The sequence below is a fragment of the Haliotis rufescens genome, unplaced genomic scaffold (assembly GCF_023055435.1).
Source record: "Haliotis rufescens isolate VD_foot unplaced genomic scaffold, xgHalRufe1.0.p SCAF_8, whole genome shotgun sequence".
NCBI lineage: Eukaryota > Metazoa > Mollusca > Gastropoda > Lepetellida > Haliotidae > Haliotis > Haliotis rufescens.
In genome coordinates, this window is record NW_025964372.1 from 54,073,056 (window position 1) to 54,087,896 (window position 14,841).

Genomic DNA, 14,841 nt, shown 5'->3' on the forward strand with positions numbered 1-14,841 from the left:
TGTACCCATGTCGGGAGACGAACCCGGTTCTTGGGCGTGACGAGGGAACGCTTTAAACCACCAGGTTACCCGCCGTTCCATTTTGTTGTTGAGATATGTGGCGAATAGGTCTAGCTTTGGAGTATTCTATAGGGAGATTATCCACTTGAATATCTCGAGATGTAGTGACCATTCCGTGGGTACGATCTTGTTTTTCCCGGGATAGGTAATCTGCTAGGATATTCACCTTGCTCGGTTTGCGTCTTGCTTCGATCTTGCAACTCACTGAGTCTATCAAGGCAAATAAACGTGTAGCCTCCTACAACAAAGGCTGATACCTTGTGCTCCCCTGGTGCTGTATGTAAGCAACCACGGTCAGTTGTCTGTAGCAATCTTACTGACGAGTGGTACAGACGATCTAGTCATGCCTCTAGAGCTAGATATATCGCTCTCATTTCTAGGCAGTTGATGTATAACTCCTTTTCTTGGGTGGACCATTTCCCTGTACTGTAATATCGACCACATGGGCACCCCAAACTCTCCTGACGTGTCTGTGTAGAGTTGATGTAGAGAGGGGGTGGATATGAGAGTAGAATACCGGGCATGACGTTCTGACGAGTTAGCCATCAATTTAGTTCTGAGATTCGAACTGGCGGAGATTGAATTAGTGTTTCTCGCTCTAGGATTGGTGGTGTTCATCCAGTTTTGCAGGGGTCGTAACTGCAGCCTGCCCCTGTAGGTCCGATCTTGGATGGAGGTGAGCGTGCCTAAACGAGCATATGGAATCCCGTTAACGCACGTTTTATACCCATTCTTCGGTAGTGAAATGCATGGGGCTTGCATAAAAGTCAACTTGTGGATGGAATGTTTTTCTGTAGCAGTTGCGTTTTTGTGACTTGATTCCATACATGTACTACAATATTGAAAACCAAACTTTACTAAAATATTGGTGTCACGGGAACTTTTGTTGTTGAGTATATATCTACATGTTCAATGCATGTTCAGTTATCATATAACCTCTTATACTAGAGCCATATGAAGGGGATAAATGCACTCAGTTACCATAATCCCAATCATATCTATATGTAGAGGTTTGACACATGTGTTTACAGTAACTACATGATTCTAACTCATTACAACTGTATGTAGGTGCTATGACCCAAGTCCATAGTCTCACCATTCATTACATGCCTTAGCCTTCTGTCGTCAAAGTTCTGATTGTGAATTCTAACATTTGTATTGTCTCCCTAATTCCAACAAATAAGAGATATAATTTGCAAAATCAACTTTATTCATTGAGAGGCGAGATGAACACACCTCTATTCCAGTTGAAATATACTATTGTTTGATGTTCTACAAGGATACAAAGATGTTCTACTAGTTTGACTGATGCTTCTGGAGTCCCACCAGGTGTTCATCTGTCTGATGCAGACACCAGGTGTTATGTCTGATGCAGACACCAGGTGTTATGTCTGATGCAGACACATGCAAAGTTCAAATTTTTGACAGAGACACCAGATGTTCTCGTGTCTGACAGAGACAACTCAAGGCGTTCATCTGCCCAGTTCAGACAGCACATCCAGCAGAGGAACAGGTGCCATTAACTCCATAGTGAGCACAACAATGACATCTCAATCCCCACCCATGTCAATACGACCTGCATATTAATACCACCATGTTGAAAAGGACTGTCCATGTGACTATTACCATATATCAGTGAGACCATCACATCAATATGACCATCACGTCAACATGACTATCACATCAACATGAGTATCACATCAATATGACCATCATGTCTATATGACCATAACATCAATATGACCAGTGTTCATGTCTACATGACCATCACATCAATATGACCATCACGTCAACATGACCATCACGTCAATATGACCATCACGTCAATATGACTATCACGTGAATATGACCATCACGTCAATATGACCATCACATCAAGAAGACCATCACGTCAATATGACCATCACGTCAACAAGACCATCACATCAACATGACCATCAGGTCTAAATGACTATCACGTCAAGAAGACCATCACGTCAATATGACCATCACGTCAATATGACCATCACATCAACATGACCATCACGTCAATATGACCATCACGTCAACAAGACCATCACATCAACATGACCATCACATCAATATGACCATCATGTAACAAAGACCATCACGTCAATATGACCAGTGTTCATGTCTACATGACCATCACATCAATATGACAATTATGTCTAAATGACTATCACATCAATATGACCATCACATCAACATGACAATCAAGTCAATATGACCATCACTTCAATATGACCAGTGTTCATGTCTACATGACCATCACATCAACATGACCATCACATCAATATGACCATCACATCAATATGACTATCACATCAATATGTCCATCATGTCTACATGACCATCACGTCTACATGACCATCACATCAACATGACCATCACATCAATATGTCTATCATGTCTACATGACCATCACATCAATATGACCATCACATCAATATGACCATCATGTCAACATGACCAGTGTTCATGTCAATATGATCCCAACACACATACAAAAGCAGCAGGTCCCCTATGTATCATGGATACAGTCAACACCTTGGTCTTCACCCTACATTAACTACAGTAACACATGTCCAATAAGCTGGAAGGGCAAGTCTTGCATAGCCTCACCATCCCTGGCTGGCCATACCCGGCATTGAGCGAAGCACTGGCACAACAAGCACTGATCAAATCTGCTTCAAGTATGTGAAAATCGTCTGCATACATCATGACAACAGATTCAACATAGCCCAAAGTAAGATAGTAACTGATTCTGCTGATTACCATGGTAACAGATTCTTTGGAATACCCTAACAACTGGATCCTGAATGGATACACATTTAAAGAAAAATATACCATTGTGTTGAAACAATGAATCTGAAATATGAATATTGGTCTGAGGCACTTCTTTACTTATCTTAACATACATATGTGGCACTGACACCAGTGGCGCCAGGACAAGTGGCTCCTAACTTGTAATTTGGCATGCTGGAAAACATCATCTTGTACAAATGATTTCACAAAAATATTGTACATCATTAAAACAAGTTTGATTGTAAGTTACTATGACAACAATGACTGGCTAGGTCTAATAAGTTACATCAGTGTTCTCTGTGCTTTGGCAATCATATGATCCAACAAACTTCTCTTGCAGCAAGTTTACAACAGTGAAGTTGAGGTTTATAAATAATAAGAAATTATGTCTAAACATGACCCTGTCTAAGTGCTTGTGAGTCATGCTTGTCACCATTCTTCATTGTATCAGGAGATACTAATGCACATAACATTATGATTAATCAACACTGGAATTGAACACATCTTCATATGTATTTGACAAAAGAAGAAATGTTGGGAAAATCTACAACCAAAGGCTTCTCAAGAACTGCATAAAACTTCCCTCTGAAACACCAGGGAATGTTGTCTCTCATCCTTGCTATCACTACATCTAGTCTTGTACTTCCCACTGTATTGAAGGCAATCACATGAAAGACAACACACTTTACAATCTTTTCAAAAACTGTCATAAAAAGTAGCTAAACTTCAAACCGGTGCCTGGAGCTGACCTGCTCTCAGTACCATGGCAAATTCATCATTGCTTGAGGGAGAGAGTTGAGTTTAGTGCCCTTGTGAACAGAATATCAGTCACATCAAGGCATGTCAAGAGCATGGGTTGGTACTGACAAACCAAGGATCATAACCATCATCAATCTGGAATTCAAACCGAACTGATCAGGCCCTCTGACCTGGGGAACACGATGTCAGACAGCCAAGTGTGGCACCTCAGATAACTGGGCGCCTGACCTCAGCCTGGGGAACACGATGTCAGACATCCAAGTGTGGCACCTGAGATAACTGGTCGGGCCCTCTGACCTCAGCCTGGGGAACACGATGGCAAACAACAGCCAAGTTGTCTTGCATGAAGCTTCTTTTTCCAAACCTATGAGTCTAACCTAACCCTGTATGATCCCAGGTCTATGTGTCTAACCTAGCCCAGTCTGTTTTAAACCAAACTGACCTAGTCTGACTTGAAGAAGATCTTGATGAACTGATTTTTTTCTGAGTTCTTACAGTTTGGCACACTACATATTGGGACTTCATACACCATATTCGGTCAAACATAGTTATTCGATTCTGGCAATAAAACTTAACAGAAACAAAATCAAAGTTGTATCTAAAATGCATAAGTTACAGTCAATGCTTTATATTTACAAATGTAACGAGATACAGTATGAAATACACCAACAACATGTACAAATAAAACAACCCTAACCCAACCAATCCCATTCCAAGATGTATGTCACTGGGTGCACTTGCAGCCAGGCCTTCATTGGGCGTATCGACAGCCAGGACTTCATTGGGTGGATCGACAGCCAGAACTTCATTTTGTGGAGCTACAGCCAGGCCTTCATTGGGTGTATTGACAGCCAGGCCTTCATTGGGTGTATCGACAGCCAGGCCTTCATAGGGTGTATCTACAGCCAGGCCTTCATTGGGCGTATCTACAGCCAGGCCTTCATTGGGTGTATCGACAGCCAGGCCTTCATTGGGCGTATCTACAGCCAGGCCTTTATTGGGTGTATTGCCAGCCAGGCCTTCATTGGGTGTTTTGACAGCCGGGCCTTCATTGGGCGTATCTACAGCCAGGCCTTTATTGGGTGTATTGACAGCCAGGACTTCATTGGAAGTATCGACAGCCAGGCCTTCATTGGGTGGATAGACAGCCAGGCCTTCATTGGGCGTATCGACAGCCAGGACTTCATTGGGTGGATCGACAGCCAGAACTTCATTTGGTGGAGCTACAGCCAGGCCTTCATTGGGTGTATTGACAGCCAGGCCTTCATTGGGCGTATCGACAGCCAGGACTTCATTGGGTGGATCGACAGCCAGAACTTCATTTTGTGGAGCTACAGCCAGGCCTTCATTGGGTGTATTGACAGCCAGGCCTTCATTGGGTGTATCTACAGCCAGGCCTTCATTGGGCGTATCTACAGCCATGCCTTCATTGGGTGTATCGACAGCCAGGCCTTCATTGGGCGTATCTACAGCCAGGCCTTTATTGGGTGTATTGCCAGCCAGGCCTTCATTGGGTGTATCGACAGCCAGGCCTTCATTGGGCGTATCTACAGCCAGGCCTTTATTGGGTGTATTGACAGCCAGGACTTCATTGGAAGTATCGACAGCCAGGCCTTCATTGGGTGGATAGACAGCCAGGCCTTCATTGGGCGTATCGACAGCCAGGACTTCATTGGGTGGATCGACAGCCAGAACTTCATTTGGTGGAGCTACAGCCAGGCCTTCATTGGGTGTATTGACAGCCAGGCCTTCATTGGGTGTATCGACAGCCAGGCCTTCATAGGGTGTATCTACAGCCAGGCCTTCATTGGTTGTATCTACAGCCAGGCCTTCATTGGGTGTATCGACAGCCAGGCCTTCATTGGGCATATCTACAGCCAGGCCTTTATTGGGTGTATTGCCAGCCAGGCCTTCATTGGGTGTAGCGACAGCCGGGCCTTCATTGGGTGTATTGACAGCCAGGACTTCATTGGAAGTATCGACAGCCAGGCCTTCATTGGGTGGATAGACAGCCAGGCCTTCATTGGGTGGATCGACAGCCAGGCCTTCATTGGGTGTATTGACAGCCAGGCCTTCATTGGGTGGATCAACCGGCCAGGCCTTCATTGGGAGTATCGACAGCCAGGCTTATTTGGGTGTATCGACAGCCAGGTCTTCATTGGTTGTATCAACAGCCAGGCCTTCATTGGGCATATCTACAACCAGGCCTTCATTGGGTATATTGACTGCCAGGACTTCATTGGGTGGATCAACAGCCAGGACTTCATTGGGTGGATCAACAGCGCCAGGCCTTCATTGGTTGTATCGACAGCCAAGCCTTCATTGGGTGTATCGACAGCCAGGCCTTCATTTTGAGTATCGACATCCAGGTCTTCATTGGGTGTATCGACAGCCAGGCCTTCATTGGTTGTGGCGACAGCCAGGCCTTCATTGGGTGGATCTACAGCTAGGCCTTCATTGGGTGTATCGACAGCCAGGCCTTCATTGGGCGTATCTACAGCCAGGCCTTTATTGGGTGTATTGACAGCCAGGACTTCATTGGAAGTATCGACAGCCAGGCCTTCATTGGGTGGATAGACAGCCAGGCCTTCATTGGGCGTATCGACAGCCAGGACTTCATTGGGTGGATCGACAGCCAGAACTTCATTTGGTGGAGCTACAGCCAGGCCTTCATTGGGTGTATTGACAGCCAGGCCTTCATTGGGTGTATCGACAGCCAGGCCTTCATAGGGTGTATCTACAGCCAGGCCTTCATTGGTTGTATCTACAGCCAGGCCTTCATTGGGTGTATCGACAGCCAGGCCTTCATTGGGCATATCTACAGCCAGGCCTTTATTGGGTGTATTGCCAGCCAGGCCTTCATTGGGTGTAGCGACAGCCGGGCCTTCATTGGGTGTATTGACAGCCAGGACTTCATTGGAAGTATCGACAGCCAGGCCTTCATTGGGTGGATAGACAGCCAGGCCTTCATTGGGTGGATCGACAGCCAGGCCTTCATTGGGTGTATTGACAGCCAGGCCTTCATTGGGTGGATCAACCGGCCAGGCCTTCATTGGGAGTATCGACAGCCAGGCTTATTTGGGTGTATCGACAGCCAGGTCTTCATTGGTTGTATCAACAGCCAGGCCTTCATTGGGCATATCTACAACCAGGCCTTCATTGGGTATATTGACTGCCAGGACTTCATTGGGTGGATCAACAGCCAGGACTTCATTGGGTGGATCAACAGCGCCAGGCCTTCATTGGTTGTATCGACAGCCAAGCCTTCATTGGGTGTATCGACAGCCAGGCCTTCATTTTGAGTATCGACATCCAGGTCTTCATTGGGTGTATCGACAGCCAGGCCTTCATTGGTTGTGGCGACAGCCAGGCCTTCATTGGGTGGATCTACAGCTAGGCCTTCATTGGGTGGATCGACAGCCAGGCCTTCATTGGGTGGATCGACAGCCAGGACTTCATTGGGTGTATCGACAGCCAGGCCTTCATTGGGTGGATCGACAGCCAGGCCTTCATTGGGTGTATCAACAGCCAGGCCTTCATTGGGTAGATCTACAGCCAGGCCTTCATTGGGTAGATCTACAGCTAGGCCTTCATTGGGTGTATCGACAGCCAGGCCTTCATTGGGCGTATCGACAGCCAGGCCTTCATTGGGCGTATCGACAGCCAGGCCTTCATTGGGTGGATCTACAACCAGGCCTTCATTGGGTGTATTGACTGCCAGGACTTCATTGGGTGGATCGACAGCCAGGCCTTCATTGGGTGGATCTACAGCCAGGCCTTCATTGGGTGGATCGACAGCCAGGACTTCATTGGGTGTATTGGCAGCCAGGCCTTCATTGGGTGTATCGACAGCCAGGCCTTAATTGGGTGTATCTACAGCCAGGCCTTCATTGGGTGAATCGACAGCCAGGCCTTCATTGGATAGATTGACAGCCAGGCCTTAATTGGGTGTATCTACAGCCAGGACTTCATAGGGTGGATCGACAGCCAGGCCTTCATTGGATAGATTGACAGCCAGGCCTTCATTGGGTGTATCGATAGCCAGGCCTTCATTTGATGGATCGACAGCCAGGCCTTCATTGGGCGTATCGACAGCCAGGCCTTCATTGGTTGTATCGACAGCCAGGCCTTCATTGGGTGTATCGACAGCTAGGCCTTCATTGGGCGTATCTACAGCCAGGCCTTCATTGGGTGGATCGACAGCCAGGCCTTCATTGGGTGGATCGACAGCCAGGCCTTCATTGGGTAGATCTACAGCCAGGCCTTCAATGGGTGGATCGACAGCCAGGCCTTCATTGGGTGTATCGACAGCCAGGCCTTCATTGGGTGTATTGACAGCCAGGCCTTCATTGGGTGTATCGACAGCCGGGCCTTCATTGGGTGTATTGACAGCCAGGACTTCATTGGAAGTATCGACAGCCAGGCCTTCATTGGGTGGATAGACAGCCAGGCCTTCATTGGGTGGATCGACAGCCAGGCCTTCATTGGGTGTATTGACAGCCAGGCCTTCATTGGGTGGATCAACCGGCCAGGCCTTCATTGGGAGTATTGACAGCCAGGCTTATTTGGGTGTATCGACAGCCAGGTCTTCATTGGTTGTATCAACAGCCAGGCCTTCATTGGGCGTATCTACAACCAGGCCTTCATTGGGTATATTGACTGCCAGGACTTCATTGGGTGGATCAACAGCCAGGACTTCATTGGGTGGATCAACAGCGCCAGGCCTTCATTGGTTGTATCGACAGCCAAGCCTTCATTGGGTGTATCGACAGCCAGGACTTCATTGGGTGTATTGGCAGCCAGGCCTTCATTGGGTGTATCGACAGCCAGGCCTTAATTGGGTGTATCTACAGCCAGGCCTTCATTGGGTGAATCGACAGCCAGGCCTTCATTGGATAGATTGGCAGCCAGGCCTTAATTGGGTGTATCTACAGCCAGGACTTCATTGGGTGGATCGACAGCCAGGCCTTCATTGGATAGATTGACAGCCAGGCCTTCATTGGGTGTATCGATAGCCAGGCCTTCATTTGATGGATCGACAGCCAGGCCTTCATTGGGCGTATCGACAGCCAGGCCTTCATTGGTTGTATCGACAGCCAGGCCTTCATTGGGTGTATCGACAGCTAGGCCTTCATTGGGCGTATCTACAGCCAGGCCTTCATTGGGTGGATCGACAGCCAGGCCTTCATTGGGTGGATCGACAGCCAGGCCTTCATTGGGTAGATCTACAGCCAGGCCTTCAATGGGTGGATCGACAGCCAGGCCTTCATTGGGTGTATCGACAGCCAGGCCTTCATTTGGAGTATCGACATCCAGGTCTTCATTGGGTGTATCGACAGCCAGGCCTTCATTGGTTGTGGCGACAGCCAGGCCTTCATTGGGTGGATCTACAGCTAGGCCTTCATTGGTTGTATCAACAGCCAGGCCTTCATTGGGTGGATCGACAGCCAGGACTTCATTGGGTGTATCGACAGCCAGGCCTTCATTGGGTGGATCGACAGCCAGGCCTTCATTGGGTGGATCGACAGCCAGGCCTTCATTGGGTGTATCGACAGCCAGGCCTTCATTGGATGTATTGACAGCCAGGCCTTCATTGGGTGTATTGACAGCCAGGCCTTCATTGGTTGTATCGACAGCCAGGACTTTATTGGGCGTATCTACAGCCACGCCTTCATTGGGCGTATCAACAGCCAGGCCTTCATTGGGTGTATTTACAGCCAGGACTTCATTGGGCGGATCAACAGCCAGGCCTTCATTGGGTGTATCGACAGCCAGGCCTTCATTGGGTGTATCTACAGCCAGGCCTTCATTGGGTGGATCTACAGCCAGGCCTTCATTGGGTGGATCGACAGCCATGCCTTCGTTGGTTGTATCAACAGCCAGGCCTTCATTGGGTAGATCTACAGCCAGGCCTTCATCGGGCGTATCGACAGCCAGGCCTTCATTGGGTGTATAGACAGCCAGGCCTTCATTGGGTGTATGGACAGCAAGGCCTTCAGTGGGTGAATTGACAGCCAGGCCTTCATTGGTTGTATCGACAGCCATGCCTTCAATGGGTGGATCGACAGCCAGGCCTTCATTGGGTGGATCGACAGCCAGGCCTTCATTGGGTGTATCGACAGCCATGCCTTCATTGGGTGTATTGACAGCCAGGCCTTCATTGGGTGTATTGACAGCCAGGCCTTCATTGGTTGTATCTACAGCCAGGCCTTCATTGGGCGTATCTACAGCCAGGCCTTCATAGGGTGTATTGACAGCCAGGCCTTCAGTACTTAGTGTAGGCTGGTTTACCAAGTGCAGGCAGTGCTTAGCATAGGCTGGTTCACTCAATGCAGGCAGTAGTTGGTGTAAGATGGGTCACCCATGCAGGCAGTACTTAGTGTAGGCTGGGTCACCCATGCAGGCAGTACTTAGTGTAGGCTGGGTCACCCAGTTGAGGCAGTGCCTAGTGTAGGCTGGTTCCCCCATGCAGGCAGTACTTAGTGTAGGCTGGGTCACCCAGTACTTAGTGTAGGCTGGGTCACCCAGTGGAGGCAGCGCCTAGTGTAGGCTGGGTCACAAAGTGGAGGCAACCCATACTTAGCCAACCTGTTCATCTCTGGCAGGACTCAGGTTTGCACAATGTGTCGTGAGTACAAAGTAGAGCACATTTTTGGTCCCAATCAAATACAATGAAGAACATCATTCAGCCCTCATAGTAAAAGGAAGTCCTTCAAATATCTTAAAATACCTTCAGCATAGAATCTTATTAAAAAAATGATCTTCCTAATTGAGCCAATGTAAACTCTGGGTAATGCACTTTACATGCATGATAAATGTTTCAACATTAAATTTGACGAATTGCAAGGCATCACACATATTTACACCTGCTTGTCCTGTATGCAAGCACCTGCAGCCTGGCAAGCTCCGCCCCCCTCTCCACATCCTCCTTCCACTCATTCCCTCTCACCCCTGCAGACAACAGTGCCAGGCAAACTGCAACCTCGGACCATCACTCATTCACATGTGCAGGAAATCATTGCACGGAGGCTATCACAGACATGGATTTCAGCCCTGTCCATAGCAGTTAGCAATATACACATCCACATCATACAGTGTCGGTGAGATGGTCTCAACCTACAGCATACAGTGTCTGTGAGATGATATCAACCCACAGTATACAGTGTCAGTGAGACAGTCTCAACCCACAGCATACAGTGTCTGTGAGACGGTCTCAACCTACAGCATACAGTGTCTGTGAGACGGTCTCAACCTACAGCATACAGTGTCTGTGAGACAGTCTCAACCCACAGTATACAGTGTCAGTGAGAGGGTCTCAACCCACAGCATACAGTGTCGGTGAGAGGGTCTCAACCCACAGCATACAGTGTCTGTAATACAGTCTCAACCCACAGCATACAGTGTCAGTGAGATGATATCAACCCACAGCATACAGTGTCAGTGAGATGATATCAACCCACAGTATACAGTGTCGGTGAGATGATATCAACCCACAGTATACAGTGTCAGTGAGATGATATCAACCCACAGCATACAGTGTCAGTGAGACAGTCTCAACCCACAGTATGCAGTGTCAGTGAGATGATATCAACCCACAGCATACAGTGTCAGTGAGAGGGTCTCAACCCACAGCATACAGTGTCAGTGAGACAGTCTCAACCCACAGTATACAGTGTCAGTGAGATGATATCAACCCACAGTATACAGTGTCAGTGAGATGATATCAACCCACAGTATACAGTGTCGGTGAGAGGGTCTCAACCCACAGCATACAGTGTCAGTGAGACAGTCTCAACCCACAGTATACAGTGTTAGTGAGATGATATCAACCCACAGTATACAGTGTCAGTGAGATGATATCAACCCACAGCATACAGTGTCAGTGAGACAGTCTCAACCTACAGCATACAGTGTCGGTGAGATGATATCAACCCACAGTATACAGTGTCAGTGAAATGATATCAACCCACAGCATACAGTATCAGTGAGAGGGTCTCAACCTACAGCATACAGTGTCGGTGAGAGGGTCTCAACCCACAGTATACAGTGTCAGTGAGATGATATCAACCCACAGTATACAGTGTCAGTGAGATGATATCAACCCACAGCATACAGTGTCGGTGAGACAGTCTCAACCCACAGTATACAGTGTCAGTGAGATGATATCAACCCACAGTATACAGTGTCAGTGAAATGATATCAACCCACAGCATACAATATCAGTGAGAGGGTCTCAACCTACAGCATACAGTGTCGGTGAGACAGTCTCAACCCACAGCATACAGTGTCAGTGAGATGATATCAACCCACAGTATACAGTGTCAGGGAGATGATATCAACCCACAGTATACAGTGTCAGTTTGATGATATCAACCCACAGCATACAGTGTCAGTGAGATGATATCAACCCACAGTATACAGTGTCAGTGAGATATCAACCCACAGTATACAGTGTCAGTGAGATGATATCAACCCACAGTATACAGTGTCAGTGAGATGATATCAACCCACAGTATACAGTGTCAGTGAGATGATATCAACCCACAGTATGCAGTGTCAGTGAGATGATATCAACCCACAGCATACAGTGTCGGTGAGAGGGTCTCAACCCACAGCATACAGTGTCAAGAGAAAGTTTCAACCCACAGCATACAGTGTCAGTGAGAGGGTCTCAACCAACAGCATACAGTGTCAAGAGAAAGTTTCAACCCACAGCATACAGTATCAGTGAGAGGGTCTCAACCAACAGCATACAGTGTCAGTGAGACGGTCTCAACCCACAGCATACAATGTCAGTGAGATGGTCTCAACCCACAGTATACAGTGTCAGTGAGACGGTCTCAACCCACAGTATACAATGTCAGTGAGACGGTCTCAACCCACAGCATACAATGTCAGTGAGAGGGTCTCAACCCACAGTATACAGTGTCAGTGAGATGATATCAACCCACAGCATACAGTGTCGGTGAGAGGGTCTCAACCCACAGCATACAGTGTCAAGAGAAAGTTTCAACCCACAGCATACAGTGTCAGTGAGAGGGTCTCAACCAACAGCATACAGTGTCAGTGAGACGGTCTCAACCCACAGTATACAATGTCAGTGAGACGGTCTCAACCCACAGCATACAATGTCAGTGAGAGGGTCTCAACCCACAGTATACAGTGTCAGTGAGACAGTCTCCACCCGCAGTGTACAGTGTCAGTGAGATGATATCAACCCACAGCATACAGTGTGAGTGAGATGATATCTACCCTAAAGAGCACGTGCTGCCACAGGAGTCAGAGAGCTTGTGCTTCACTGTCTTGAATTAATAGACAGCAAAACATATTTTTTCTCAAGTTAAAGGTAATCACTGGCTGTGAGTCCTGTTGAATATCTTAAACCTTCCGTAAGAATTAGCTTCCTGAATATTTTGAAGCAGTGTTAAACATGGCTTTGGCTTTGCAGACCCAAATCTGTTTGGGCAATCTGTAGGAGGTAGTCTATCCATACCCTGCAACAAGTGATATCTTGGGCACTGCTATATGTCTGTCCATACACTGCTCAGCCACCCGGAAGGACAATGAAAGGTCTCACCGCTCAGACCAGCAAGTCTGCAGAAGGCTGTGGAGTACACGCAAACACCCACGACTCTCACAGCATTGATGTCCAGGATATATACAATAAGCATCTTCATCAGCTGGCAGGGGAGGTAACTATTTGTTGTCTGAAGAAGGGAGGTAACTGTCATCTAAGGGAGGTAACGCAACAAGCAGATGTATATGGGCAGACCTGTTTGAGCCATGTTTTACTCCCACTAACCAAGCTGCTAGAGATAAATGGCATAGTATATCAGAAGTGACTTTTGAACTCCACATGTAAGGTAACACTGTATGCTAAGATTGCAGATAATATGTTCAGCTGGCAGAAAACGACATGTAGTCAAATTGTTTATGGGTACAATATGCACATCTGTTTGTTAACTGGCACACAATGAGGCAGGCTAGGACATATTTGTCTCTTGTAAACTGTCCGGCAATGGCTGATGTGTTCAGGTGCCTCGAGGCAGTGTTGAGCATGACCGCCAACTGCAGGAGCCAGCCTTGCAGTCCCACACACAACCTTCAACTCGGTCACTTCTTCTTACTTTTCCTGGATGAGTTTGAGTTTGGTTTTGAGTCCGCCGGCATGGACGTGCGTTGCTCCTCCAGTCGACTTGACTGCACACGCTGGATGAGGTTGAAGAAGTCTTCGTCGGGCACAGTGGGAGCAGCTGGCCGCTGGGGCAGAGCACTCCTCTGGTCCTCCAAGCGAGATGCCTGTTGATAGAGGTACACACACATGCATTAGTAATCCTGTTCCCACTCAACCTTAACCCTAACCACATACATTAGTAATGGGGAGCCTACAAACATTTCACCTGTAATGCACGACATGTTTAGCCATAAACATAATGTTCCTAATCCAATGTTGCCATTCACATTTCCTGCAGTACAGATATGAGGTTTTATTTCTCTGCCCATGTCATACATTGCCCTAGACTAGTAGAGTTTTTAAAGACACATACATGTCTCACTTGGCATCTCTATGTAATTACAGGTAACACGGATATGTCTCACCTGGTCTCTCTATGTAATTACAGGTATAAGACATGTCTCACATGGCATCTCTATGTACTTACAGGTAACACAGATATGTCTCACCTGGCCTCTCTATGTAATTACAGTTATCACAGATATGTCTCACCTGGTCTCTCTATGTAATTACAGTTATCACAGATATGTCTCATCTGGTCTCTCTATGTAATTACAGTTATCACAGATATGTCTCATCTGGTCTCTCTATGTAATTACAGTTATCACAGATATGTCTCACCTGGTCTCTCTATGTAATTACAGTTATCACAGATATGTCTCACCTGGTCTCTCAATGTAATTACAGTTATCACAGATATGTCTCACCTGGTCTCTCTATGTAATTACAGTTATCACAGATATGTCTCACCTGGTCTCTCTATGTAATTACAGTTATCACAGATATGTCTCATCTGGTCTCTCTATGTAATTACAGTTATCACAGATATGTCTCACCTGGTCTCTCTATGTAATTACAGTTATCACAGATATGTCTCACCTGGTCTCTCAATGTAATTACAGTTATCACAGATATGTCTCACCTTGCCTCTCGATGTAATTACAGTTATCACAGATATGTCTCACCTGGTCTCTCTATGTAAT

General features: G+C 47.0%; 4 protein-coding genes across 4 annotated transcripts in view; all 4 read right to left on the reverse strand.

Moving 5' to 3' along the window:
• Positions 1-1,249: 1,249 nt before the first annotated feature.
• On the reverse strand, positions 1,250-5,730 carry LOC125376903 (histone-lysine N-methyltransferase 2D-like). The gene is made up of 2 exons (XM_048389364.1): positions 4,686-5,730; positions 1,250-4,604 (listed from the first exon to the last, which is right to left on the reverse strand). Exons 1-2 carry the CDS (start codon positions 5,728-5,730, stop codon positions 4,243-4,245), a joined length of 1,407 nt encoding a protein of 468 aa, XP_048245321.1. The 3' UTR covers positions 1,250-4,242.
• Positions 5,731-5,819: 89 nt separating this feature from the next.
• Positions 5,820-6,682, reverse strand: LOC125376905 (chondroitin sulfate proteoglycan 5-like). The gene is made up of 2 exons (XM_048389367.1): positions 6,023-6,682; positions 5,820-5,968 (listed from the first exon to the last, which is right to left on the reverse strand). Exons 1-2 carry the CDS (start codon positions 6,675-6,677, stop codon positions 5,820-5,822), a joined length of 804 nt encoding a protein of 267 aa, XP_048245324.1. The 5' UTR covers positions 6,678-6,682.
• A 1,856-nt stretch (positions 6,683-8,538) lies between these two features.
• Positions 8,539-13,295, reverse strand: LOC125377065. The gene is made up of 3 exons (XM_048389879.1): positions 13,202-13,295; positions 10,514-10,575; positions 8,539-9,906 (listed from the first exon to the last, which is right to left on the reverse strand). Exons 1-3 carry the CDS (start codon positions 13,293-13,295, stop codon positions 8,539-8,541), a joined length of 1,524 nt encoding a protein of 507 aa, XP_048245836.1.
• The window catches only part of LOC124124237 (G-protein-signaling modulator 2-like), a 113,491-nt gene continuing 110,706 nt past the window's right edge, over positions 12,057-14,841 (reverse strand). Inside the window, exon 15 of the mRNA XM_046487366.2 lies at positions 12,057-13,923. Coding sequence (XP_046343322.2) covers positions 13,738-13,923 — 186 coding nt within the window. The 3' untranslated portion in view covers positions 12,057-13,737. The remainder of the gene's footprint in view (positions 13,924-14,841) is intronic.